General features: G+C 39.2%; 1 protein-coding gene across 8 annotated transcripts in view; it reads right to left on the bottom strand.

Moving 5' to 3' along the window:
* The window catches only part of BABAM2 (BRISC and BRCA1 A complex member 2), a 298,493-nt gene that overhangs the window by 42,594 nt on the left and 229,642 nt on the right, over nucleotides 1-26,257 (bottom strand). For all 8 annotated transcript variants that reach the window (XM_073338599.2, XM_073338597.2, XM_073338593.2 and 5 more), the window contains 3 exons: nucleotides 12,280-12,379; nucleotides 10,213-10,283; nucleotides 7,608-7,690 (listed from right to left, as the gene is read on the bottom strand). In XM_073338599.2, coding sequence (XP_073194700.1) covers nucleotides 7,608-7,690; nucleotides 10,213-10,283; nucleotides 12,280-12,379 — 254 coding nt within the window. The remainder of the gene's footprint in view (nucleotides 1-7,607; nucleotides 7,691-10,212; nucleotides 10,284-12,279; nucleotides 12,380-26,257) is intronic.

The following is a 26,257-nucleotide window of genomic DNA, read 5'->3' as shown; positions in this document are numbered from 1 at the left end:
ATTAATAATGGTTCCTTATTAATTTTATTCAGTTTACAAGTAATGATTTTTTTTCTGCTCGTATTTCAAACTCAGCCTGGGAGCTGAAAATCAAAATGATTTGTTTTCTGCTCACGTTTCACCTCCAGAAATAAAGTTCCTAAAATCTTGATGACACCTGTGCAACCTCACCCTCTTCCAATTTCACTCCCATGCAATCTCACTGTTTTCAAATTATACTCTAAATTACTCCTGCACAATCCAATTGTCTTCCAATTCCACTCCAGTTACTTCATAGAATAGAGTATCAGAGTTGGAAGGGACCTCAGGAGGACATCTAGTCCAACCCTGCTCAAACCAGGACCAATCTCCAATTTTTGCTCCAGATCCCTAAATGGCCCCCTCAAGGATTGAACTCACAACCCTGGGTTTAGCAGGCACACCCTAGTGCTGGCAGATTACATCCTAAATTGCATCTGTGCCACCTCACTTCCTTTAGTTGTGGCACATGTGTAACAGGTGAGAATTTGGCTCTGCAATTGGAATTTACTTCACAATTCTGTTGCTGATGCAAAAAGTATATTGGCTTTATAGTGATAACATGGTAAAGAGCTAAAAGCTTACTGTCTTAGAAAGTGAATAGATATAACTCTGAATACACACAGGAAGCAAGGATGGAGAGGAAAACTTGTCTTGCTGTTTAGGCACTGAACTAGGACTCTGGAAATCAGTATTTAATTCCCAGTCCTGTCACACATTTCCTATGTGACCTAAGGGAAACCACTTAATTGAATTGGCCTCGTTAGCACTGACCCCCACACTTGGTACGGTAACTCCCATCTTTTCATGTGCTGTATATTTATACCCGCTTACTGTATTTTCCACTCTATGCATCTGATGAAGTGGATTATATCCCACGAAAGCTTATGCCCAAATAAATTTGTTAGTATCTAAACGACTCCTCGTTGTTTTTACTTAATCTCTCTGTCTCTGAGTTCCACACCTGTAAAGTAGGTATAATACATCTTCCCTACCTCACAGGTGATCTTTGAGGATAAGTTCATTAACGTTTGTGAGATAACTGTTCATTATGGTAGTAGTGGTCTAGACAGACTGTTGAGTAGTGACATTTCTACATAGTCACTTTTCAGAGTAAAAGAAGCTACTGTGAAAGTTGATGACTTTTCTAGACACTTGTTAAAGAGCTTGTAGTTCCCATTTCAAAGCAGATGAAGCAATACTAAATAATGAGCTTTAAAATATCCAGAGCAACATAATAAAAAAAATGAAAAACTTCAAAAAATGCAAACCATACATATGTTTCCTTGAAACGACAGACACTGCCAATGGAAACTGACATTTTACCAAAAAATGCTTGCTTCTGCTACTACAACCACTGCCATAAAACCAAAGAATTTTAAAATCTAATTTACTTTTCACTATGTATGGTTTCCATTCATATTAAGTTTTATAATTTGTCCGATCTCAACCCGCTGTTATCAACAAAATCTACTTTAAAATATTGACATTTTTATATCAGTCTAATATGAACACAGGCAAACAGAATAAAAGGAGACAAACCACCTCTGCCTTCAACTTTACTAGCCTCAAACACAAAGCACTAAGGCCTGCAAAATGTCATTCAGCTCATAGAATATTAACATCCAGCAAGGAACCATAGGAACGTGATGTTGAAATATTCTCAATAGATAATGATGAGGTTATATAATTATTTACGATACAATACAAATTTGAAACTACAACTGGTTGACAATGCCCCTTTAAAGACCTGGCAATGATGGAAACTCGGTAGCAAAAGGGCAATTCATTCCCCACAATACTGCAATTGAGTTCTGGGATTAGCCTCGGACTGTACCCAGTTAAGTGAGGAACAGAGTAGCTTGTCTGTGACTAAAACCACTTTCCCACCAAGGTGCCTGATCCTCAGCGGTGGGGAGTACTTGCAATTCCCACTGAACTCAACAGGTGACATTCACCCCATGCTCAAGACCTACGTAGCATGTAAATTCCACTTAAACCTTATTGTGAGGACTTATGTGGGACTTAGATGTGGGACTAATCTTTGTGCAGATGCTCTCTACACAAGGGTGAATTTTAGGATCAGACGCCAAAGAATAAACATTACTGGGAGCAAATGGCAGGTAGCCAGAGGAGGGAATTGGGTTTGCCAGCTTACCCTTCTTTGCTGACTCCACTGTCAAGGAATCACTCCCAAGAACTGGTCCTAGTGGCCTCCTGGAACCATTGCTAGCCTAAGCTTTCCAGGAATAGTCCTTGAAAAGCTCCACCTTTTCCTGACTAGCTGTCACTAAGAGCAGAAAGCTATCCTGTCATAACCGTAACAGACTTCTGACTTCACTGTATCTCAGTATTGAGCTTCTTACTTTTAAACCATTGTTTTTGTTATTATGCTTAACCTACCTTCTGCTGCCGAATCTTCCCTTCTCTTAACCAACGTGCATCACACCCTTCTCCTCTGTCTTGCTACCTACATTATTGTGCACTTGCTTTCTTTGTCTCGTCCCTTTCCCTTTCATTTCCACAAATTCGCCTTCCACAACCTTTCACCTCTCTTCTTGAAGCCACACCGTCACGAACAATAAAATAAAAAGAACCATACAATAATCAGGAGAGATTTTAGTTTATAAAACAAAAATTTCAAATATTTAATTAAAAACACAGAACCATCAAGATGTGTGCCAACTATCTCAAATAAATAGAGACTCTTACTGCTGTAACCCATGTCCTCCATTTGCAAGATGACCTGGACCATGGGACTGCCTGTTTTCCCAGACATTTAGCTGACGGTGCTTTTCTCACACAACATCCTATGGAGGAGGTGGAGCCAATCAAGTTCAAAACCCCAAGGAGAGCAGGAACCATAAGATGATCTGCTTGGAATTTTAGCCATTAGTCACGATTTCTGGCAGATATTTTGATTGAATCGGAGGAACAATTCTTGAAGACTATTTTCTTTTCAGCACCCAATGGTATGAGAACAAGTCCCACATGGGAGGAAAAACTGACAAGGCCTCCAAACTATCAAACTCATTAACATTATTATTTTTATTATTATTTGAATTGTGGTAGCACCTAGGAGCCCCAGTCATGGACCAGGACCCTACAGTGCTAGCCACTCTTTACTCCTAATATTTAACTCCACACAAGAGAAAGGTATTGGCTTCATGACCAAATCTGCTGAGAGACAGAGAATAACTGTGAGAGGGTGCACTGTCTTTTATGTTCTTGGTTCCAAATCAATGTCTCCTCTCGCCTATCCCCTAGAGACTTTACTGCTTTACACTGTTCTATGATTTGTGTGGCAGGACAGTAACTCCTGGACTAGGAATCTGCAGAAGCAACTTCTCAAAGGACAACTGTAATACATGTCAAGGTAAAGCAACAGTTCTTCTTTAAGTAAGCCAGCTAGACTCAAATATGACCAGACACTAAACAGTACAATAGGTTGCCCTTTTTGGTCTGAATGGTTGGCCAATATTTGAGGCCTTGCAGGATGTTTCCATTAGGAGGAGAAATTGATGGTAGAGTCAGGTATTTATTTCTTGCAATCCTGTTTATTTACAAAACATGGACACAAACACCTGTTTCTCTGAACACAGTATGAACAAACAGAGCAGGCAGTGTCCTTGCTGGCTATTAGCCTCCTTTCCAGACAAAGCTCTGCCCAATATAATCTCTCTCTCCCAGCTTCCTCTCAGGGTCATGCTATCAGTGTTTCTCTGGCTTTGTCCTTACTTTTCTGGCTGCTTTCTTCTTCTAACATGTACAGCTAAAATCAAATTAATACCCCCAACCCCTGCTTTTGCAATCAGTTCCCAGTGAAACCAACTCATTCTTACGAAGTTAATTTTTTGCTCAAGCCTTTCATTTGGTCAGTGCTTGGGGTGGTGACTTCTAGTGCTCCAGCTATCTTACTACATAAAAGGAGCTTAATTGCTTTTTCCATTTTGCCCAAGTCAAGTGTGCCCATCAGCTTCAAAAAGGTACGTGATTGCCCAGAGAGTACACACTTGCTGGAAGCTACCAATATACTTGAAGGAAGCTACCATGCTCGTTGATATAAGATGATATATGGAGCAAAGAAGCAAGATCTTTCCATTTAAACCTATATCCTTACGAATCCTCCATTATAAGAAGCAAACAACCACTAATTCATCACTGATACTTTTTAGCTACTATTTCCAATCCTTCTATCTTCTACCAATCTCATTTGTGTTGAGATGCTAAACGTACATCTACAGTAAAGATCAAGTTTCAAAATAATTATGTAACACATTCTCTCTCTCGTGTCTATATCCAGAGGTCTAGTCAACCTTGGACACACACCCATGAAATCTGTATTAACATTAACGTGAGGCATGTGTACATAGCCAAGGAAAGAAAGACCTTGTAAGTCTCTGAAAATGAATCATCTTATCTACAAAACTAAAGAAAAAACATCAGTGTTACAAAACAGTAGCAAAGGGAATAGAGTTACTCTTCAACTACACCACTATTAACATTAAACTTGGTTAATGGCTTCCTCTCCCAAGTGAATGAACATGAACTTCTCTGAATGTTCATTTCTTCTCTTCTATGTTTTTGAAAACACTTGATTAACTTTTAGAACTAAACTACTAAAACAACAGTTCCTGTGACCTCACTTTGACCTGACTTTGATAGACTCACATAATGATTAGATTAAAATAGTTGCTGAAGTCTGCAATTAGATAGCTCTCCTATATTGCAAGACAAGCTGTACAGACTTCCTTTACTGTGCCCTTTATTTCATAAGTACTGCACAATACTGTACTTTTGATCATGTGAGACTGTTCTGGAGTGGAGGCGGGGGTTCCAGTAGACATAAATCCTGAGTTGAGTCAACAGAAAAAAGACTTTAATAAAATATTAGACTAGTGTATGTAAAGTACAGTATTCTGTACCACTGTATTATTATTTTAAAATCCAATTTACCTTTTACAGTTTCAGTCCTTTACTTTTTCACTTAACTCAGGCTACTTACTCTATGAACCCTGGGTACACAATCATTTGTGCAACCCACACTAATGCCTGTACCACCAAAACTTCACTGCTAATTTTAGTGAGCTAGCTAGATGAAAGCCCGCGTGGGTATGTCTACATAAGCTGCAAATCTATTTTAAAAAGAATCTTATTCCTTTTACTTGGTTTGCCACGATGCCTTCTGCACATTTGCACAGTTCCTCATTTTTCTCACTTATACTTTATTTATTCTCTGAAGATTTTTTCCATATAGCAAATACATAAAGTACAACATTTTTTCAACTTAAATCTATCTGTGCTAGACATTTTAACAACAGGCTGATAAATATTCAACCATAATATACACAGTCATTTCAGTGGTTAAGAGATGAAAGTCTGCATTACTTTATTCAGGAAATGAAATGTAGGTTTCATTGCAATATCCTTTAGTACATGTAACTTATTTAAGTTATGCAGTGGGTTATTCAACAAGCAAGTGATGCAATGACTTGCACAGATAAGTTACTGCACAATTTACAAGGCCTTGGAGCTAATTCATAGTGACAAGCTGTTCCGTTATAATCATACCTCTCAAGGGCTCGACAGTCATAAGTAGAGAGCTCTGAATATTACTTAACAATTAAAAACTGCTCTACCATTTAGCAGAAGTTTGAATTTTGACTCTTATGAAACCTAGCTACTTCCATGTTTATTAGGGCTAATACCACGCTTTCTTCTCTCAAGACAAAAATCTGCTCCACGGGAAACTTTAATTTAATACAACTTAAAACCAAACTAAAGACAATAGGGATGAAGAAGTCTGGGGAGGGTTGGGGAAAAAGATGGGGACAATGATGCAGAAAGTGAAGGAACATTTACTAGGACACCCCTGGCCGGTGAGAGCATGGAGTGGGAAATGAATGTATAAAGAAAGGTTGACTTGTCCAACTAGACCTTCTTTATTGGCTTATGCTGTAAGTCCTACAGCTATAGTGGGAATTACATCCAGTTTCAAATTTTCTGGAGTTCATAAACAATAGGATCAGATGTTTTCTTTAGAGTCGAAAATGATTATAGTCTCTTGCATTCAGCAAGTTTCTATTTAGACACCACCATCAGTGTTCCCATAGGAGGAATTGTCCCAAATTAAAGAAAAAAGAAAGAATACAATCAAGAATATTCCAGCACTAAAGGGCTAACAGAATACAATACTTGCAGGAGCAGTGCGGCATTTATCATTGTTCCACACTAAATGGCACCACAAAGAAGAGAAGAGAAGAGTACTAGTCAAAAATAAATAAATAAAGGGTAAGATGATTGACAGTCTGAGGACAGAGCACAGATACTCCTTCCCAAACCAAATACTCTCTGTATTTCTGTGTTTCTAAGATTCATGCATTTAAAGGCCAGAAGGAACTACTGGTATCATCTAGTCTGATCTCCTGCACAATGTAGGCCACAGAACCTTACCTGGTAATTTTTTCATAAAGCTCAGCTTTCGTTTGAGCTATAGCATATCTTTCAGAAATATATCCAGTCTTGATTTAAAGACTTCCAGTGATGGAGAATCCACCACATCCATAGGTAAGTTGTTCCAATGGTTAATTACTGTAACTGTGAAAATCATGCACCTTCTTTCTAGTCTGACTTTGTCTAAACTTTAGTTCCCAACCCCTAAGGAACTGGTTATATTTCTGTCTGCTAGACTAAAGAGCCACCAACTATCAGAAATCTCTTTCTCATGTATATACTTGTAGGTCATGATCAAGTCACCTCATTCTCACAACATGTTCTAGTGCTGTCTTGATTTACAAACTTAGTTTAAAGTGTTTGCATCAAGCATGCCCAAAACATAGCTGGAGTGTCAACTGTGGCCCACCGAGTCCTAAAATCTTGCTTGTGGCTGTCCTCTCTCTAACTACAGGAGGACAACAAAGGTGATCAGGTGCAGGTTTTTCTAGAGGGTGAATTGAAAAAAGCAACAACTTCTATTCATTTACCTTGGAAAATACAAGTACAAGAAACATTATGGATGTGTATATTATTTTGATCTAAAAACGCCCACAAATTTATTGGTTCGTGGCAAGTGATGAATGAATTTGGGTACCCCGGGGTTATGCACACTAATGGCCTGGGTGCCAACATGTGCTGCTAGAACCTTGTGGCAAGTTACTGGAGCACTTTCCCCAGGGCCGGCTCCTGGCACCAGCGTTCCAAGCAGGTGATTGGGGTGGCAGTCAGAAAGGGGCGACAGAGTTTCCGCGGCAGCAGCTTCTCCATTCCGCCAGCAATGGCGGCAATTCAGCGGCAGCTTCTCTCTCCCTTGCCGTCCACGGTGGCAATTTGGCGGCAACAGGTTTTTTCACTGCTTGGGGCAGCAAAAATGGTAGAGCCAGCCCTGACTTTCCCAGAATACATTTGGTGTTTTTATAAATTAGAAAATCAGATCTATCTGCATAAATCATCCCTCATTCTCAAATCGCAGTCAAGATTTTGTGTTTTCAAAAGTGTGATGGCCACATCAAAAATACATAGTCATTAAATAAAAATAGTCAAAGCTGTTTGCCTTTTTTCCTTTTACAGGAAACAATTTAACAGCTACTCACTGTGAACAAGGAAGCAAAAATCTTTCCACATCAGCAACAGTGTGAGCTTTGTGAAGCCCTCTGCATCATATTCCACCACACCACTATAAAAACAGAAATATAAAACAAGAACACAGTTTTACACAATATTCCTTACAATAATAAACAATAAGCAAATGGATATTGAGTTAAAGCGAAGGAAAATACTCAAGATTTTACTTTATTTACTATCTGCTATTATGTTCTATCCAAATGCAGGCTGCATGTGGCTCCTCTCAAATGGAATAATTTTCTAACTTCCATCACAATAATGGAGCTTCCATCTGAGGAATGGCTATAGTCATTGTAAACAAGATACTTTTGAAAATGCAGTGAGCTCTGCTTATGGCACTTGCAATGATAATTCAGTAATAACTGAACATATCTACCCAAAACTGCATGTATGTTACTCAGAAAGAGATCATTAATACACTATGACATTGAAGTTAGATGTAAAAAGCAGAGACCTTACTGAAAATCTAGGGACCCATGTCATAACATTGACTTCCAATAGTCTAGGTCAGGGGTGGGCAAACAACGGCCCAGGGGCCACATCCCGCCCTCCAAACATTTTAATCTAGCCCTCGGGCTCCTGCTGGGCAGTGGGGTCTGGGGCTTGCCCCACTCTGGCACTCTAGGAGGGGAGCAGGGTCAGGGGCTTGCCCTGCTCCGCGTGGCTCCTAGAAGCAGCGGCATGTCCCCCCTCTGGCTCCTACGTGTAGGAACAGCCAGGGGGATCCACACACTTCCCTAACCCCAAGCACCGCCCCTGCAGCTCCCGTTGGCTGGGAACTACAGCCAATGGGAGCTACAGGGGCAGCGCTTGCAGACAGGGCAGCACGCAGAGCTGCCTGGCCTCGCCTCCACATAGGAGCTGGAGCAGGGGGGACATGCTGCTACTTCCGGGAGCTGCTTGAGGTAAACGCTGCCTGGAGTCTCCACCCCTGCCCCCCATCCACGCCCCAACCTCCTGCCCCAGCGCTAACCCCCCTCCTGCCCTCTGAACCCCTCGATCCCAGCCCGGAGCACCCTCCTGCACCCACAACCTCACCTCAGAACCCGCACCCCAGCTGGAGCCCTCACCTCCTCCTGCATCCCAACCTCCAATTTCGTGAGCATTCATGGCCCACCATACAATTTCCATACCAACATGTGGCCCTCGGGCCAAAAAGTTTGCCCACCCCTGGTCTTAGGTGGAGTCTAAATCTGACAATTTATACATCGAAAATATACAAATATACATTCAAAATCCACAAATCATATTTTAAATTTGAAGAAGAGCTTTCACATGGACATATTTTTTAGTCACAGAGAAAAAAAATCCATATGACAGCTGAATTAATATCTTCATCCTCGATTCCTGATTATCTTATATTGTTAAACACTCAGGCGTGTCAAATTACTGTGGTGCTGTTGTTGTTATTGTTATTTTTGCTGCTGTTTTTTTAATTTAGTTTTTGTATATTGTAAAATTTATCACATTGTCATAAATAATACACAAGGACCTAAATTCTGATTCAGTTGCTTATGCAATTCCCCTTCCCCCCCCCCCGAAATGGATTAAATACCCAAACCAGTGTATGACAGCATCAGAACATGTAAACTGGAATGTTTCAGGATACTAATTTGTTATGTACCATGTGCGTTTCATGCTTTTCATCATCAACTGAGAGGTAAACAACTTTATCTTATCGACCCTGGGATCAGATGGGCTCTACGGTCATGTTTAAACCACAGCAGGATGCTAGCACAGTTTACTTGGTCATTATGGAGATGGATTCTTTTTCCCTTAAGAACTGTGTTATAAATCAACTGCACAGATGGAGGGTTTTCTGTAGCACAGATTGGATTGAATGATTCTCAGAAAAGAAATCATGTTTTTAGTCAGACCAGTTCTCCAAGGTCTGTACTAACTTCTGATTTGCACCATGGGGTAATTTAAGTCATTGATATCAATCTATAAAGACTTATATGGTTTGGATCCATAAAAGAGACTGCCTCTCTCCTTAGGTGTCATTGTGCCACCTCAGACCATCTGGGGTGCTCCTCCTTACAGTCTCTCTATAACCATCCATCCATTCATTTTTTGATGTGCCTATTGTCATAGTATCTCTGTAGTCACTCTATACAGAAATAAGGAAACTTCAGTTTCTTCCCAAAGGGATGAAATCTACTATCTCCTCCTCATTTTAGCTTACTTCCTGAGTTGAATCAATGTGGTGGCTGGCTTCCAGAAGTAATAATGCTGGATTGCTTGTTAGCATCACTACCAGGAGAAGGCCCATGTGCATCATTTTCTGAAGATGCTAGATGTGGACTTATCCAGTGGAAGTTAATTATATACAAGGGTCATGTAATAAGCATGCTCTCCTGCCCTACAGCAAGTTTTACCTCTAGCTTCAAGTCATCCTGTTGATTGTAGCTGCTATAGTAGGATTATATATAATGTGTCAGCAGAACCTTATAATGAGAGGTAGAATGTCATTGCCTCAGCTAACAAACAAGACATCTAACTGTGAATCAGAAAGGTAAAATAATTTTGCTTTTGCTGCTGTTACAGGAGAAGATGCATTAAAAGACGACTTACGTTCCAAAGTGACTCAGGAAAGCTGCAATATACTCCCTTCTCTTGTGGTATCCCTGAATAACATACTGTACCTGGGGGGGAAAAAAGCCAACCTAAAGCTATGAAGACATTTTACAGAAAGAAAAGGCTCCCAACTTTTCATATTTTTCTAGTTTTATGGGAGAAATCTATTTACAGAATATTAATAACATTGCATCCTACTTTTAGATGGCATGTTTCATCCTAAAGGATCCTAAAATGCCTTTCAAACAAACTGTACACAGGGCTGTCTTCATTCACCTGTAGGTGAAGCAGCACCCAGTAGCACTACTGTGCAATAAGAAGTGAAGAAGAATATCATATCCAGTTGAAGCAATAGAAAGAACCTTAGATGAGCAATATGTAATTGGCTGAGCTAGCATTTGGCCAGGATGCTAGAGAAACATCCTGTTAAGAAAATTGCTTAGGACCATAATTGTGTGTGTCATCTGAAAAACAGCATCTCTAGCAGCAGAGTACTTCCTTACAGTAAGCTGTATTATTGGCTTCAGGCTGACCCAGATAGAAGAGAGCCACTTACTGAATTGTCAGCACCAAATTCTGAAGTATCCTGAGTTTCCCTTGAAAGTCTTTCATCCCAGCACTGATCCAGACCACTACACTTAGGTTGGAAGATCTGAGCCCATTGAATAGTCCTTGCTTTACATGAATAGCTCTGTTGACTTGAATGGATTACTTGCAAGATAAGCAAGGTTTGACTCATGATGAAACCAACACCAAAGATGCTAGGCTGAAGGAGTATCTAGTTCCCAACTCATTATGTTATATCTATAGGATGCTTCCATTCATAGTCACTTATACAAATCCTACTTTGCTTTTCATAATGGAAACTAACTCTTTTAGAGCCTCTTAATGCAGAGAGAAAGAAGAGTGGGGAAAATATATAGTTTATTTGTGTTGGCTATGGTAACATTGGATTTCCTTGGTTGGCAAATGCTTGTGTTAAGTTATTTGAAATAACCTTGATACAATCAGTGCTCAGAGCTATGTTATACTCTCTCAAAGTAAAATAATTCTATTTATGAAATAGGACTTATTTCAGTTTATAAAAAAGTGCTCAGTTTGAAGGCTTTGTGTGGGATCTGAAGCATTATTTTGGAAAAAGGAAAACAGATGATAAGTTTGCTTAAGTAACTTTGTTTAAAAAAAGGATAAAAACAGTCCTGTGTACATGTAGGTTTCAAAAACGGAAAGTAGTTTTAACAGAAAACCACAACAAAACAGCTCTAAAGATAGATTTCTGTATAATTATGGAAATGCATTTTGAAGGAACCTTTTCTAAAAGACATTTAATTTCCTCATTTAAACAAGAAAAACAAAAAATATGAAATAAAAAAGACAAATAGGGAATCTACAGTAACCAGATTGCTGAATATCTGACCCTAAGTTACTGTTCTAAGTTAAAAACTACATTTAAATCATCTGAGAAAATTTTCAAAATACTGTACCTAATGAATAAATCTTCTCTTTGGCTGAGACTCTAAGCCAAACGGAATACAACTTTCCATTAATGGAAAAGGTAAGTGGCTATTACTTTACTATATCAACATTCATCAGAGAAGATGAATCAGTCCATCTGGATGAATCAGCTGAGATAATATCACTGTAACAGGACCTTTTGTCAAGTGCTCACAATCGACAGTAATCTAGGGATAGTTAGATGTCTTTCCACTGAAAGATAAATTCAATGGCTATACATTGCTATTTATCTAGCAAGAGAACAATAATATGTTGGGGTGACATTTTTATCCTAATGTACCTTAAAAGAATAAGAAAACCCCTTTAAAACCCAAGAAATGCTGTATACCTACAACTCCCACTGACTTTACTGGGACATGAAAATGTTCAGTCTCTCACAAGATCAGGTATAAGATGGTGTTACTTGAATAGTTTAACTTGCTTGAGTTTGCTTTACTTAAATCATCTGGTCGAATAAGTAGAATCCTTTGTTTCCACAGTGGTTTCATAAAAGTGCTTGCAAGGTACACAAGAAGGAAAGGAGAAATTACGTTCTCTGTATTAACTTACCTTGTTAGTTAGCAGCTGGCACACTTGTGGTACATAGTCAATGAGACAGCCTCCACCTGGAAAAGCTGGGATGTGAAGGGCAGAGGAGCCTCCAAGAGCACTAAAATTAAAATAATTTTATTTCACAATATATCAGATGCTACTCCTACGGGACACGTTAGTGATTCTTACCTTTCCCAATGTAAAAAGCCCAGCATCACACTAAGAAAAGGTTACAAACTGATTTTTATTAGCCCTGGACTATGTAATAAATATTAGAGATACAAACCGTAACTTTACTGTATACTGCTGACACCTTACTGACAGCAGACGTCTTTAACCAAGAGTATCAAACCCCTCCAACTGGAAGAGTTACGTGCTCGTACTAGGAGTGGCAGACATACCAACCATCCTCTCGAAGAATAGTTTTAATTTTATTTATTTAATTATTTGTATTATTTTTATCACCATTGCATCTAGGTTCATAGCAGCTTAAATGCAACCAGACATTGCATCAAATTGTACACAACAGACAGTATAAACAGCCTTCCATGTAACACCCAAGCATCCATAAATAACCCACTTATCTCCACAGTAGTTCAAAAAGAGTAGTTTCTCAACACCTTCGAGAGCCACTAAATAACATATCTATTATCCCTACCAAATCCTGTAAGTGTGAGATCAACACTTCATGGTCAAGCATATCAAAGGCATATCCAATAAAATCAACATGAACGTTTGACTGGAGCTGGCTGCACTGTTTTAAAATTACATTATGTGCCCTCCCCTTTTCTTGACTAGCTCTATACCTGAACTTTGTCCATCACTAGAAAAAGATCATCTGAATAAAGGTACTAATTCTGTCCCTGTACCACACCTAGACCAGAAACCAGAATGTGAGAAACCTAGGACAGTGAGAGGAACCCAAAGCTGCACTGGAACAACCTTTTCAATAGCCTTTCCCATAAAAGGAAGATTTGAGGGAGGACTGTAATTGTCAAGGCCAGGAACTTCATCTGATGGCTTCCTCTGCAAGCAAGGCCCTAACTACTTTTTCTTAAATGTTGATTGTACACCCAGATAAAGGCAATACCAGTTTTTTCAACAACAGACCTAAATCCTTCCCATTGTCTTTTACCAATCATAAAGGGGCCTGAACCTATCTTACAGGTCATGGCTTGTATCTCTCTTTGAACATACAGTACTTCTCTATAAATGAAACTAAGCTCCAAAAGTTAAGATGTTACTTTGTCTCACGCTGTTTATGTATTTCTCCCACAAAAACATTAAGATCCAACAGATCTTCTCTGCAAAGCAAGGTCCTTATCCTACAAAGGGATCCTCGGGCATGAATTCTTATGCCTTGACCAACTTTTTCTTTGTCTAGGTAGAAGGTTCTGTACTGGCAAAACCCTTTGAAGGATAGAAGCCTAATCGAAAATTTATCATTATGAGGTACACTGAAATCTGTTACTGAAACAGTCTGGAGTCAGCAGATTGTTCATCACATGAAATAGTTCTGTAGGTCTGGACTTTGCAGATGCAAGATTGAATAAGAAAAAGAAAACATTTCAATGTATATCACAGCCACAGAGGAACAAAACTCATTATGCTGTCATTAGTCAAATATGGAGCCATTTTTTGTCAACAACTTTAGTTTCCTTCTTGGTTGCTTTGTTTGTTGCAGGTCATCTATTTTCCAAGGTGATGTGTTGAGGAGTATGGGAATGCTATCTGGTCACTTATGGATGATCATAACGTATTAGCCGGCCATCAAAAGCGCGGTCCGATAGCCAAACACTAATTTCCCCTCAGAAAATTCTAAAATTATATTCAGATTGGAGGAATGAAGCAGGGTCCTCATCCTGACAAGTTAAGAGTGGGCTCTGATCCTACTCTGAAGATGATAATGATCGGGCCATGTCAAGTTTGCAATCACCACTCCCTATATTATACAAATATATCCCCTGAACACTTCTACCTTTAAACAAAGGAAGTGCTACTGCCCATCCCACAGTCTCCCTTGCTTCAGTTGCACTCAAATCTAAGGCTCCTCTCAGCAGTAAGATTCCACTGGAGATGCTCAAAATAGTACAAAGAAAATCAGAGATTTCTCTTTTGGTTCCAACAGACATAAAAGAATCTCTAACAGTTTTCAAATGCTGCTTCTTTTCTAATATTGCCCTAGTGCAATCCATTTTCCAGACTCTGAATGATTATTTAAAATTTGTGACCAATGGCTTGTCTACACTAGAGAGTTTTGCCACTTTAACTGTAACAATTATAGATAAAGTGGCAATACAATTCTCTACTATGAAAGCAGTTATACCAGTATAAAAATGCCTATACCAGTATAGCTTACTCTGGTTCAGGTACTGAAATAACCAATAAGCAATGCCATTCTAAGGCCATGTCTACACTTGCCATTTAAAGTGGAAAAAGTCCCTTTTTTTTTGCGCAAAAACCATGGGAGTGTCTACACTTGCCAATGACTTTTTGCAGTGAAACTCAGAAGTTACACCACAAAAAGAAAACCACCTCCACGAGAGGCATGCAGCTCTTACCGGTGATGCTTTTGCAGCCATGTGCAAGTGAAGACACGTTCTTCCTGTGTAAACAGCTTTTAGCCTCCGGAGGATATCCCACAATGCCTAGGTGACCACTCTGGCCAGCAGCTTTGCTGTTCTGTTGTGAGGTAAAAAAAGACATTCACACCTCCCCCTGTAAAGCCCAGGGAACTTTGAAACTCCCCTTCCTGTTTTCTTGGCAAGTGCTCACTTATCTGGCCAGGTGACAATGGTTATCCACGATCCCCTGCTTGGAGCAATGCTGAGCTACTGGAGCTTATCAGTGTTTGGGGAGAGGAGACTGTGCAGGGACCGAGGATGCGCCGCGATCACACGACCCATCGTCAAACTGGAGAGAGCTGCACTGTGGGACAGCTGCCCTCGAGCGCTGCTCTCATCCGCGATGGAAGTGCTGCTAATGTAAACAGTCTCTGGCGCCTGAGGAATTAAGTGAGTACACAAACCAGTGCTTTACTTTCACCGGTTTCCTATCACCGGTGAAACTTACACCGCAAAAACTCTGCAAGTATAGACATATCCTTTAAGACACCTTTATACTGATATAACTGCACTGACATTAGGTTAATATCAGTATAGATATACTGGTAAAATATCACACCTCAAACTGAAGTAGTTATAGTGGTATAACTTTTCTAGTGTGGAGCAGGCCTAAAAATGTCTAGGAAAACTAAAAGGAGTACTTGTGGCACCTTAGAGACTAACCAATTTATTTGAGCATAAGCTTTCGTGAGCTACAGCTCACTTCATTGGATGCATACTGTGGAAAGTGTAGAAGATCTTTTTATACACACAAAGCATGAAAAAATACCTCCCCCACCCCACTCTCCTGCTGGTAATAGCTTATCTAAAGTGATCACTCTCCTTACAATATGTATGATAGTCAAGTTGGGCCATTTCCAGCACAAATCCAGGGTTTAAACAAGAACGTCGGGGGGGGGGGGGGAGGGTTAGGAAAAAAACAAGGGGAAATAGGTTACCTTGCATAAATGACTTAGCCACTCCCAGTCTTTATTCAAGCCTAAGTTAATTGTATCCAATTTGCAAATGAATTCCAATTCAACAGTTTCTCGCTGGAGTCTGGTTTTGAAGTTTTTTTGTTGTAATATCGCAACTTTCATGTCTGTAATCAGGTGACCAGAGAGATTGAAGTGTTCTTCGACTGGTTTATGAATGTTATAATTCTTGACATCTGATTTGTGTCCATTTATTCTTTTACGTAGAGACTGTCCAGTTTGACCAATGTACATGGCAGAGGGGCATTGCTGGCACATGATGGCATATATCACATTGGTGGACTCACAAATCTTGGGAGACAGGCCAGTCCTTGCCTACAGACAGCCCCCCAATCTGAAGCAAACACTCACCAGCAACCACATACCACACAACAGAACCACTAACCCAGGAACCTTGCAACAAAGCCCATTGCCAACTGTGCCCACATATCTATTCAGGGGACACCATCACAAGGCCTAATAACATCAGCCACACTATCAGAGGCTCGTTCACCTGCACATCCACCAATGTGATATATGCCATCAAATACATTGATACATTGGTCAAACTGGACAGTCTCTACGTAAAAGAATAAATGGACACAAATCAGATGTCAAGAATTATAACATTCATAAACCAGTCGGAGAACACTTCAATCTCTCTGGTCACGCGATTACAGACATGAAAGTTGCGATATTACAACAAAAAAACTTCAAATCCAGACTCCATCGAGAAACTGTTGAATTGGAATTCATTTGCAAATTGGATACTATTAACTTAGGCTTGAATAGAGACTGGGAGTGGCTAAGTCATTATGCAAGGTAACCTATTTCCCCTTGTTTTTTCCTAACCCCTCCCCCCCCAGACGTTCTTGTTAAACCCTGGATTTGTGCTGGAAATGGCACACCTTGATTATCATACACATTGTAAGGAGAGTGATCACTTTAGGTAAGCTATTACCAGCAGGAGAGTGGGGTGGGGGGAGGTATTTTTTCATGCTTTGTGTGTATAAAAAGATCTTCTGTACTTTCCACAGTATGCATCCGATGAAGTGAGCTGTTGCTCACGAAAGCTTATGTTCAAATAAATTGGTTAGTCTCTAAGGTGCCACAAGTACTCCTTTTCTTTTTGCGAATACAGACTAACACGGCTGTTACTCTGAATCCTAGGAAAACCAAAGCATGCTTAAAACAGCAGAGATGGAGCTAGCCCGCCAAACCATGAAGAGAGAGATGGAAGGCAGAAGGTAGGGTAGTTGTTTTGCTGCTACTATAAAGATTCTCAGTCTGCCTGAGAAAAATCTTTGCCTTACCATTTCTAAGAGGAAAAATATGTTGCCCTTTCACCATAAAAATGTCTTACAAATGTTCTCCTTAATTAATATTCTGCTGATTTCATAGAAGAGGAGTTTTCCAGTCTGGTTATATTTTTAATTTGAACTAGTGAAAAGATATTTTAAAAACTCCCTTAGCAAATGAAATCCCTATTAAGCATGTGTGACATATATTAAGAACCAATTTTGCCAACTACCTGGAAATTAAAACGTAGATATACTGAGCTTAAGGAAATAAATCCATCCTATATGAACTCAAGTAAGAATGTATGTTCAATTATAAGATATCTATGCATTTAAACTGCATAAAAATCTGCATGCCACTAATCCCCTTAAATCCATTATTGGGGAAAAACGGTGACATGCCCTGTACAAGAAAGAAAGACTCATCAAAATGCTCAGGCACATCTAATTATGTGGTAATCTATTAACAAAGATAAAAGGGAAGATAATGTTTTGGGAAAACTGGATTAAAAAAACCCCTAAAGATGTCAGACTTTTTGGACAAAAACAGTTTTGGAGTTTTTTAGAACCATAAACAAAAATTAGGGTAGAAAATATTAATTTTGGCAGCACTACAAATGTGTCAATGTATGTAAAAAATCTTGAGGAATGAGTTCATGTTCCTCAAACAAGCACTTACTAATGAACACAATAGAGAGAAGCTATAGTATTAGTGAGCATGCAAACCACAAATGGATACATTTTAACATATTTTATAATTATTTTACAGGTCTTTAATATAAATTAATAGAAAATGATGAAGTTATCTCCCCTGGAAGTGCTTAAAGGAAACAGGAGACTACAAACACGTAATCTGCAGTTGTCCAAGAAACAAACAATTTTAAGAAGATCATAAAAAAGAATCAAGCTTCTTCAACTTAATGTATCCAGGTGCACTACTTAGTAGAATCAAAATATCAGTACAAAAAGGGTAGATAAATTTCACCGAATTAACTAATGGATGAAGATTATCCTTAAATACTGGAAAGATACAACAGTATCAACAGAAAAAGAACAAATTTTTGGAAACGCATCTTAAAAAATAATACATGTGGAGAATGAAATGGAAGAGTATAGCAAAATGTGAGAACTATTTCTAAATTCTATCAAGAGAAAAGAAAATAAATGAAATTCTAAAATAGATGAAATACAGGTCTAGCATTTAGGACTTATGTAATCAAGTGTGTAAGCAGATCAGGAATGTGTGTGCAAACAAAGCAGGTGTGTGCTCACAAGCATGCAAAAGCACGTTTACTCTAATTTAAAATAAGGCAATTTATTTACTTCCTTTAATCATAATATATTTGTAAACTGAGCTAACTTTTAGGTGTTGCAAATATCAGTGAACACAGAGAACATTTAAAAAGCCAGGGAAGTTTGAAATATGGGCAGAAAGGTATCAAAATGAGATTGCTGGAAAGCTCTATTGCTTAAAGCAATCTAGGGATGCAGACATACTGTGTTATGGAGTAATGAGAGCCCTTCTCTATACAACTAATAAAGAATTAAAGGAGGGTAATTTTATGTCAATCCACACGGGGTTATGAAACATATGTCCTGTCAAACTATCTAGATATCTTTTTTTTGTTGCGATTACAAGTTTGGTTGAAAAAGGTAGTAGTGTTGATGTAATACACTTAGATTTTTGTATGCAGTGTAGTTGTGGCCCTGTCGGTCCTGGGATAAAGAAGAGCTCTGTGTGGTTCGAAAGCTTGGCTCTCTCACCAACAGACAGCCAATAAAATATACTACCTCACCCACCTTGTCACTCTAGATATCTGAAAGGCATCTGACTTGATACCGCATAACATTTTGAGTAAAAAACTAGAAAGATATAAAATTAACATGACACACATTAAGTGGATTAAAAGCTGGTTAACTGATACGTCCCAAAACGTAATTGTACATGGAGAATTATCATTGGACAGGTGTGTTTCTAATGGGGGTATTGCAGGGATCACTTCTTGGCCCTACTCTATTTAGCATTTTTATTAATGACTTGGAAGAAAACATATCACCACCGATAATATTTGCAGATGACACAAAAATTGGGGGAGTGGGAAATAATGAAGAGGACAGGTCCTAGATTCAGAGTCATCTGGACCACTTTTTACACTGGGCAAAAGCAAGCAATATGTGTTTTAATATGGTAAATGTATACATCTAGGAACAAAGAATGCAGGTCATACTTATAGGATGAAGGACTCTATCCGGGGAAGCAATGACTCTGAAAAAGATTTGGGGACCATGGCGGATACTCAGCGGAACATGAGCTCCCAGTGCGATGCTGTGGCCAAAAGGGCTAATGCAATCCTTGGATGCATAAACAGAGGAATCTTGAGTAGGAGTAGGTTATTGCACCTCAGTATTTGGCATTGGTGAGACCACTGCTGCAATGCTGTGTCCTGTTCTGGTGTTCACAATTCAAGAAAGCATATTGATAAATTGGAGAGAGTTCAAAGAAGAGCCACAAGAATTATTAAAGAATTAGAAAATATGCCTTACAGCGATAGACTCAAGGAGATCAATCTATTTAACTTAAAGAGAAAGTTAAGAGGTGACTTGATCTCAGCCTAAATGAGGAACAAATTTTTAATAATGGGGTCTTCAATCTAGCCAAGAAAAGTAGAACACAATCCAATGTCTGGAAACTGAAATTAGGCAAATTCGACTGGAAATACGGTGTACATTTTAAACAGTCAGGGTAATTAATCATAGGAACAACTTATCAAGGGTTCGCAAAAAGAAAAGGAGTACTTGTGGCACCTTAGAGACAGGAGAGCTGCGGGGGGGATCTTTTGTAGTGATAATCAAGGTGGGCTATTTCCAGCAGTTGACAAGAACGTCTGAGGAACAGTGGGGCGGGGGAATAAACATGGGGAAATAGTTTTACTTTGTGTAATGACCCATCCACTCCCAGTCTTTGTTCAAGCCTAAATTAATTGTATCCAGTTTGCAAATTAATTCTAATTCAGCAGTCTCTCGTTGGAGTCTGCTTTTGAAGTTTTTTTGTTGAAGAATTGCCACTTTTAGGTCTGTAATCGAGTGACCAAAGAGATTGAAGTGTTCTCCGACTGGTTTTTGAATGTTATAATTCTTGACGTCTGATTTGTGTCCATTTATTCTTTTATGTAGAGTAATTTAAAGAGACTCTCTGTGACAGACTGATCTAACTCACAGAAGTTGGAAATGGGAAACTGTCCATCCCTAGGCTAATGCAGGACTGTTCCTTTCAGTGCTTTGTCCAGGATTGTTTTAAGTCTCTCCAGTGACAAGGATTACCGCCATGGTCCATTAGAGGCTACTGTGTAGTTCATCAGATCATTCTTGTTGAGATTTTTTTCTGAGATTATCTTTTCACTCCATTTTCCTTTGCTCAATTTCTCCCTATTGCTTTCAATTTTAACCACTGGCTCACCTTAACCAATTCTTCTCTTTGAGGTTTGAAATCATCATACACTTGTAGGTCTTCATTATATATCCCCTTAGTTGACATTAACCAAGGTAAACCTATTTAGATTTTTTAAATTTGTTTTTCCTCCTACAGCAGACTGTGCAACCTCATGATCATTAAGATGCTTTTCTCCGAATCTCCTCCAGTTTATCTACTTCTTTCTTGTATTGAGAGGCTCAGAACTGCATACAACATTGTAGGTGCATTCTCACAAGTTTTTTCATAGATACATAGATTCCAAGGCCAGAAGGAACCACTGTGATAATCTGACCTCCTGTACAATACAGGCCATAGAACTTCCCCAGAATGAGTCCAAGAGCGTATGTTTTAGAAAAACATCCAGTCTTTATTTAAAAATTGTCAGTGATGGAGAACCCACCACAACCCTTGATAAGTTTCAGAGTAGCAGTCGTGTTAGTCTGTATTCGCAAAAAGAAAAGGAGTACTTGTGGCACCTTAGAGACTAACCAATTTATTTGAGGATAAGCTTTCGTGAGCTACAGCTCACTTCATCGGATGGTGTAGCTCTCGAAAGCTTATGCTCAAATAAATTTGTTAGTCTCTACGGTGCCACAAGTCCTCCTTTTCTTTTTGCGGATACAGACTAACACGGCTGCTACTCTGAAACCTTTAAATTATGAGAGAATTAGACTGTGAGATATTCCAGCTGTTAAGAGTCTTTTACTGAAAGTTTATTTTAAGATGATGCTTACTCCAATCGTTACATATTTCAGTAGTTATGAAGTCAGAGGACAGAACCTAATTTCAACAGAAACTATCCAACATCATACTGATAAGCCCTGCTAACTGATATAAATATCTGCCTCAACAGGTAAACATACTAGTGCCTGCCATTGCATTGCTTTTACTGAATGATCTCAAGTGATCTAATTACTTTAAGAAAATAAACATTGTAAGTAGTTTCAAAAGAAACAATTGAAAAAAAGGAAGCTATGTAAATGTAATTTTAGAATTTACTGTAATAATTATTATTAACCATATGAACAAAGACAAATCAACACAGCCTTTGTATTCTGCTCTGAAGGACATGTCTCTCGTACCTCATCAGTCCTTTCCGTCATTCTCATCTGGACTGTGCATGCCTCTTTCTCCCGCTTTTGGGCACCATGAGAATGCTAGCAGTACCCTATTCCTTTCCTCTGTGAAGGTCTAGAAACTGTCCTCTCATGGGCTTGAAAGAAAGGTTGAGAAACACAACAAGAAAAGGATGGTCTTTCTCAGAAGTGTAGGTCAAGAGAGGACATGATTCAAGACAAAGGGCAGCTATTTGTGATTTAATCCTTCCAAGAATTCTGGCTTGGTCCAGCTTCCCAGCAGCCAGAAACACTTCCTCCTTCCTGGTACAGTGTGCCTGGAATAGCCTGTAAATAAGCCAGTTCCCAGATGACAAACCTGGCAATTATCTAAATTTCTAAGAAGTCTGATCTAATGGATTAGAATGGCAAGCTGCTCTGTGTGGTCCCAGGTTTGGAGCGCAGTGGAGGCTGGAACTGCTGTAGACTTAGTATGCTTGCCCCTTGAGGGAAGCAAGATGCATCACATCACTCTCAAGCCATCTCCTTTGGCTGATCTATAAAACATTTTGACAGAAACTGAGCTTAACCCTGCCCAACTGCAAAGTAGGTTAATAAAAGGTAGGGTCTTTAAGAATCATAGAATCATAGAATATCAGGGTTGGAAGGGACCTCAGGAGGTCATCTAGTCCAACCCCCTGCTCAAAGCAGGACCAATCCCCAATTAAATCATCCCAGCCAGGGCTTTGTCAAGCCTGACCTTAAAAACTTCTAAGGAAGGAGATTCTACCACCTCCCTAGGTAACGCATTCCAGTGTTTCACCACCCTCCTAGTGAAAAAGTTTTTCCTAATATCCAACCTAAACCTCCCCCACTGCAACTTGAGACCATTACTCCTTGTCCTGTCCTCTTCTACCACTGAGAATAGTCTAGAACCAGAACTATGCTATGGAAGAATGGGGTCCTTCCATAGAAAGGAGGGAATCCTGGTGCAAACCCCCTTCTTTGAAAAGAGAAAATGGCTGCACAGAATTTATTTAAAGAAAATAAAGGTAAACAGGGCCAGGTGGAACTCTGAGCAGACGTGCATGTTTTTTCCTTGTGCTGGGCTGGAAATCTGTTTGCCAAGTACTTGAATAAAATAATAATATTTTGCATTTTCATAGTGCCTTCCATCCAACAACCTCAAAGCATTTTACAAATATTAATTAATTAAGCCTTACAACTGCCCTGTGAGGTATTATCTCTATTTTACAATTGGGGAAGAGGTGAAATGACTTGTTCAATGTTACACAGGAAGTGTCTGGCTGAGTTGGAAAATGAACCCAGGAATTCCTACTCCAATGGATACAGTTAAAGATAAAAAGTGAGGTAGCGTACATACATTGCATAAGTAGCTCAATACATTTTCCAAGAGTTTTAAATAGATGTTCTTATGTTGTGCATGCTTTTTACAGTTTCCAGTGAAGGCTCTCCATCTATTGTGATTTCTTTTTCTATTTATCTGGAGATTGCTGCAACAAAATGCATCTACCATGAGAATGGAGGGAAGCTTAATCAAAACTTAGGTTGCAGAAAATCAAGGTTCACACCAGACAACACCTGCAAAGCAAGAACCAGATTGAAAGTCACATGGTAGTCTGCTTAGCATCTTAAAGAGGCCTTTAAAAGGCTGCAATCTTAACAGATGCCCCACCACCAAGATTGTATTAGCATGCAGAAAAAACTTTTAAAAAGCAACAATCTTAGCAGATGTTGCATCATTAGGATTTAGTTGCACATGTAGATCTATCTGTGCTAGACCCTGCCATCTATGATACAAACATAACTATATTGTGTATGTAACTAGTCTTTGTAACTATGTTTTCCTATCCTTAGGAAAGTTACCCTTGCTGCTCCAACTCCCAGTTTGTTATACTAACTTGTTGCTGTACTTATTCATACCTAAACACCTACTTGTCGCACCTCAAAGTTGATCGTAAGATTTTTGTGGTAGGGACTCTCTCTTACTATGCGCTTGTACAATGTCAAGCAACATACTATCAGTTTCAGTTGTTTCTTTGGAGTTGATTTAATGAGAGAAGAAAGCAGAGGGAATATCATGAGGAAAAATATTTTTTTTTGCAATAACTGCAAACAGAGTAAGCCTAATTACATGACAACTAAGCAAGATTGTGTTTAAAATCAAGTTTTCTAGTGGTTTTTTAGCATCTTTCAAAGGCCTTTGTTCTGTGAATCAAACTTTAATTATATTTATAGACTCCCACTGTCAAATTCAACCAATGGCCAATCTACATTAATAGAGGGTTTTGTTCTGCAATTAACATATCTGCCGTAAACTTAAGCTTATGATATTGCGTATGTGTTTTGGGTTGTTTGTTGTCCCCATGTTGCTACATGTTTTTAAATAGCTGAGTCTTAGGAGGCCCTCTGTACATACAATCCAAAGTTAACCTAATTAAGTTAAATAGTTCTCCCTGAGAAAGGTTCAGTGTCATTGCTTTTACTTTATTCTTCACAAATTTACGGAAGTTTCTGCACTTGTGCCTGAGATGCTACATGCAAAGAACTAAATAAATTCACATTCATACTCCACCTTCCTTAAAAGATTCCTCTTTCATAATTGAAATGAGCTACAGGAAAGAAGAAGGGCCCAGTGGTTACAGCATTCAGGATTTGGGAGACCAGGTTCAATTCTGTGCTGTGCCATACATTTCCTGTGTGACCGTGGGCAAGTCAGTTTGGCGTTCCTCTGCCTATCTTGCCTGTGCGGCCTAATTCAGTAACTGTGTTCAGAGGCCACCTAGCTATACACAAAATAGCTGGAGGAAGTGGCAGTGGCTTCCTTTATAGCAGTTAGCCCTGTGGTTAGGGTACTTACTTGGGGGATGTAGAAGACCCTGGTTCAATTCCCCCCTCTGCCTGATAAGGAGAAGGGATTTAACGATTACAACAGAGGCCTCTTCCTTTTCTCCCCCTTTCCCTGAGTCATTTTGTATGGAGGTAGGCAGGTGCCTAACTCATTCTCGCAAGAAAAAGTGTAGGCAATTAAGTCATCTAACTCCAGGTGAGGAGGTCCTGGTTGTGGATCAAAAGCAGAGATACCCTGAAGCCTGGACTTAGTTCTATGAAAGGGGCAGGACTTACGACACAACCCTCTAGTTGGCATCTCCCACTGGCTAGCTTAGATGACTCCACACGTAGCGTGCTGGTTTTTGTGGATCCCATTCTTAGGAGCCATTCTCTCCCTACACTTGGTTCATGCAGCCTAGGTGCCTAACTCAGGTGTTGTGGATCCCAGTGTTGTTCCACTGATTTTCTAGGTACCTACACTTTCTTTGTGTGGATCCAGGGCTTAATGTTTCTGTGCCTCAGTTTCCCATCTGTAAAACAGAGATAATGGTACTTCCCTGCATTCACAGGAATTTTGTGAGAATAAACACTATTAAAAAGAGTGTGATGCACTCAGCTACTACCATGATGAGGTCCATATTACTGTAGATAGAAAGAAATATACAGTACTTGGGTTTTTTTTGCATCATTATGTGGACTAGGAGCCCCAGACACTTTTGACCTAAGTCTTGTGTTATTTTACTGTCAGCAAAGAGAACACATGCATCAGCTTCCCTTTCAACAGCATCAGCAAAGGAAGGAGCATGCATTTGAGGTAACACTGTATACTCGAGTGGGAGTTCTCTTACACAATAGCAATTTAATTTTGCTCTGTGAGGGGAAAAGAAGTGAAAAGATTTTTACATTTGTGAACAAGGTCTGGAACAATGAAAGGATGCGCACACTCATATTTATACCTGTACCCAGTGTCAATATATTATGCAACAGCAATACATCTATCACCAAGTGCTATATGTTCATTATTTGTATTCAGAAATCTTACTAATAAGCTGTATTCTCGCTGCAAAAAACACATTAAAATAATATCAGAAAATGACATTTTTGAGTGGTTATAAAAATCATATGGTTGGAAATTACTCAGACTTGAAAATGTAAACAAACAAAAACTTGCCTGGACATGGCGAACCTGTTTTTGTATTAAGTTTTTTTTTAAATTTAGGAGTTTGTCTCTTGGATTGGCCAATGTTAAAACATGTTAAATCCCATTTACTGGTGATGGAAGGCAGGCTTTATACAGAATAGCCCTTTCTTTTACCTGGATACACCCTTGTTAATGCTCTCAATGTACACTTTGTCCTGCCTTATTTTGAAATTGCAAGTTCTTTTCAGACAGAGGCAAGCGTTTAAAGAGATCTGTCATTCAGGATGGCTGTAAGGAAGAGCAGCCTGAAGCATGTGAAAAGGAACTCCCATCTTCTCTCTTTTCTTCCAGATTGAAGACAGGTATTATGGTCTTTGATCTCCTGCTCTGTTTTCTTTCTTTCTCCTTTGTTACTAAACAGTTCTCTCTCTCTCTCTCTTTTTTTTTTTTTTTGCAGCTTCATCACTTTTAGTACATTACACCGTTTGGCACAGGAGACAGAAGGAACCACATCAAATAAAAGAATGTGACCACAAAAGCTGCCTTGAGAACCATGATCCCAGATTTGTCATAAATTTACCATTTTCAGACTCACTCACC

The sequence above is a fragment of the Lepidochelys kempii genome, chromosome 3 (assembly GCF_965140285.1).
Source record: "Lepidochelys kempii isolate rLepKem1 chromosome 3, rLepKem1.hap1, whole genome shotgun sequence".
In the NCBI taxonomy this organism is placed as follows: domain Eukaryota; kingdom Metazoa; phylum Chordata; order Testudines; family Cheloniidae; genus Lepidochelys; species Lepidochelys kempii.
The sequence above is the reverse complement of the archived record's forward strand: the minus strand, read 5'-3'. Positions and strand labels throughout refer to the sequence as shown.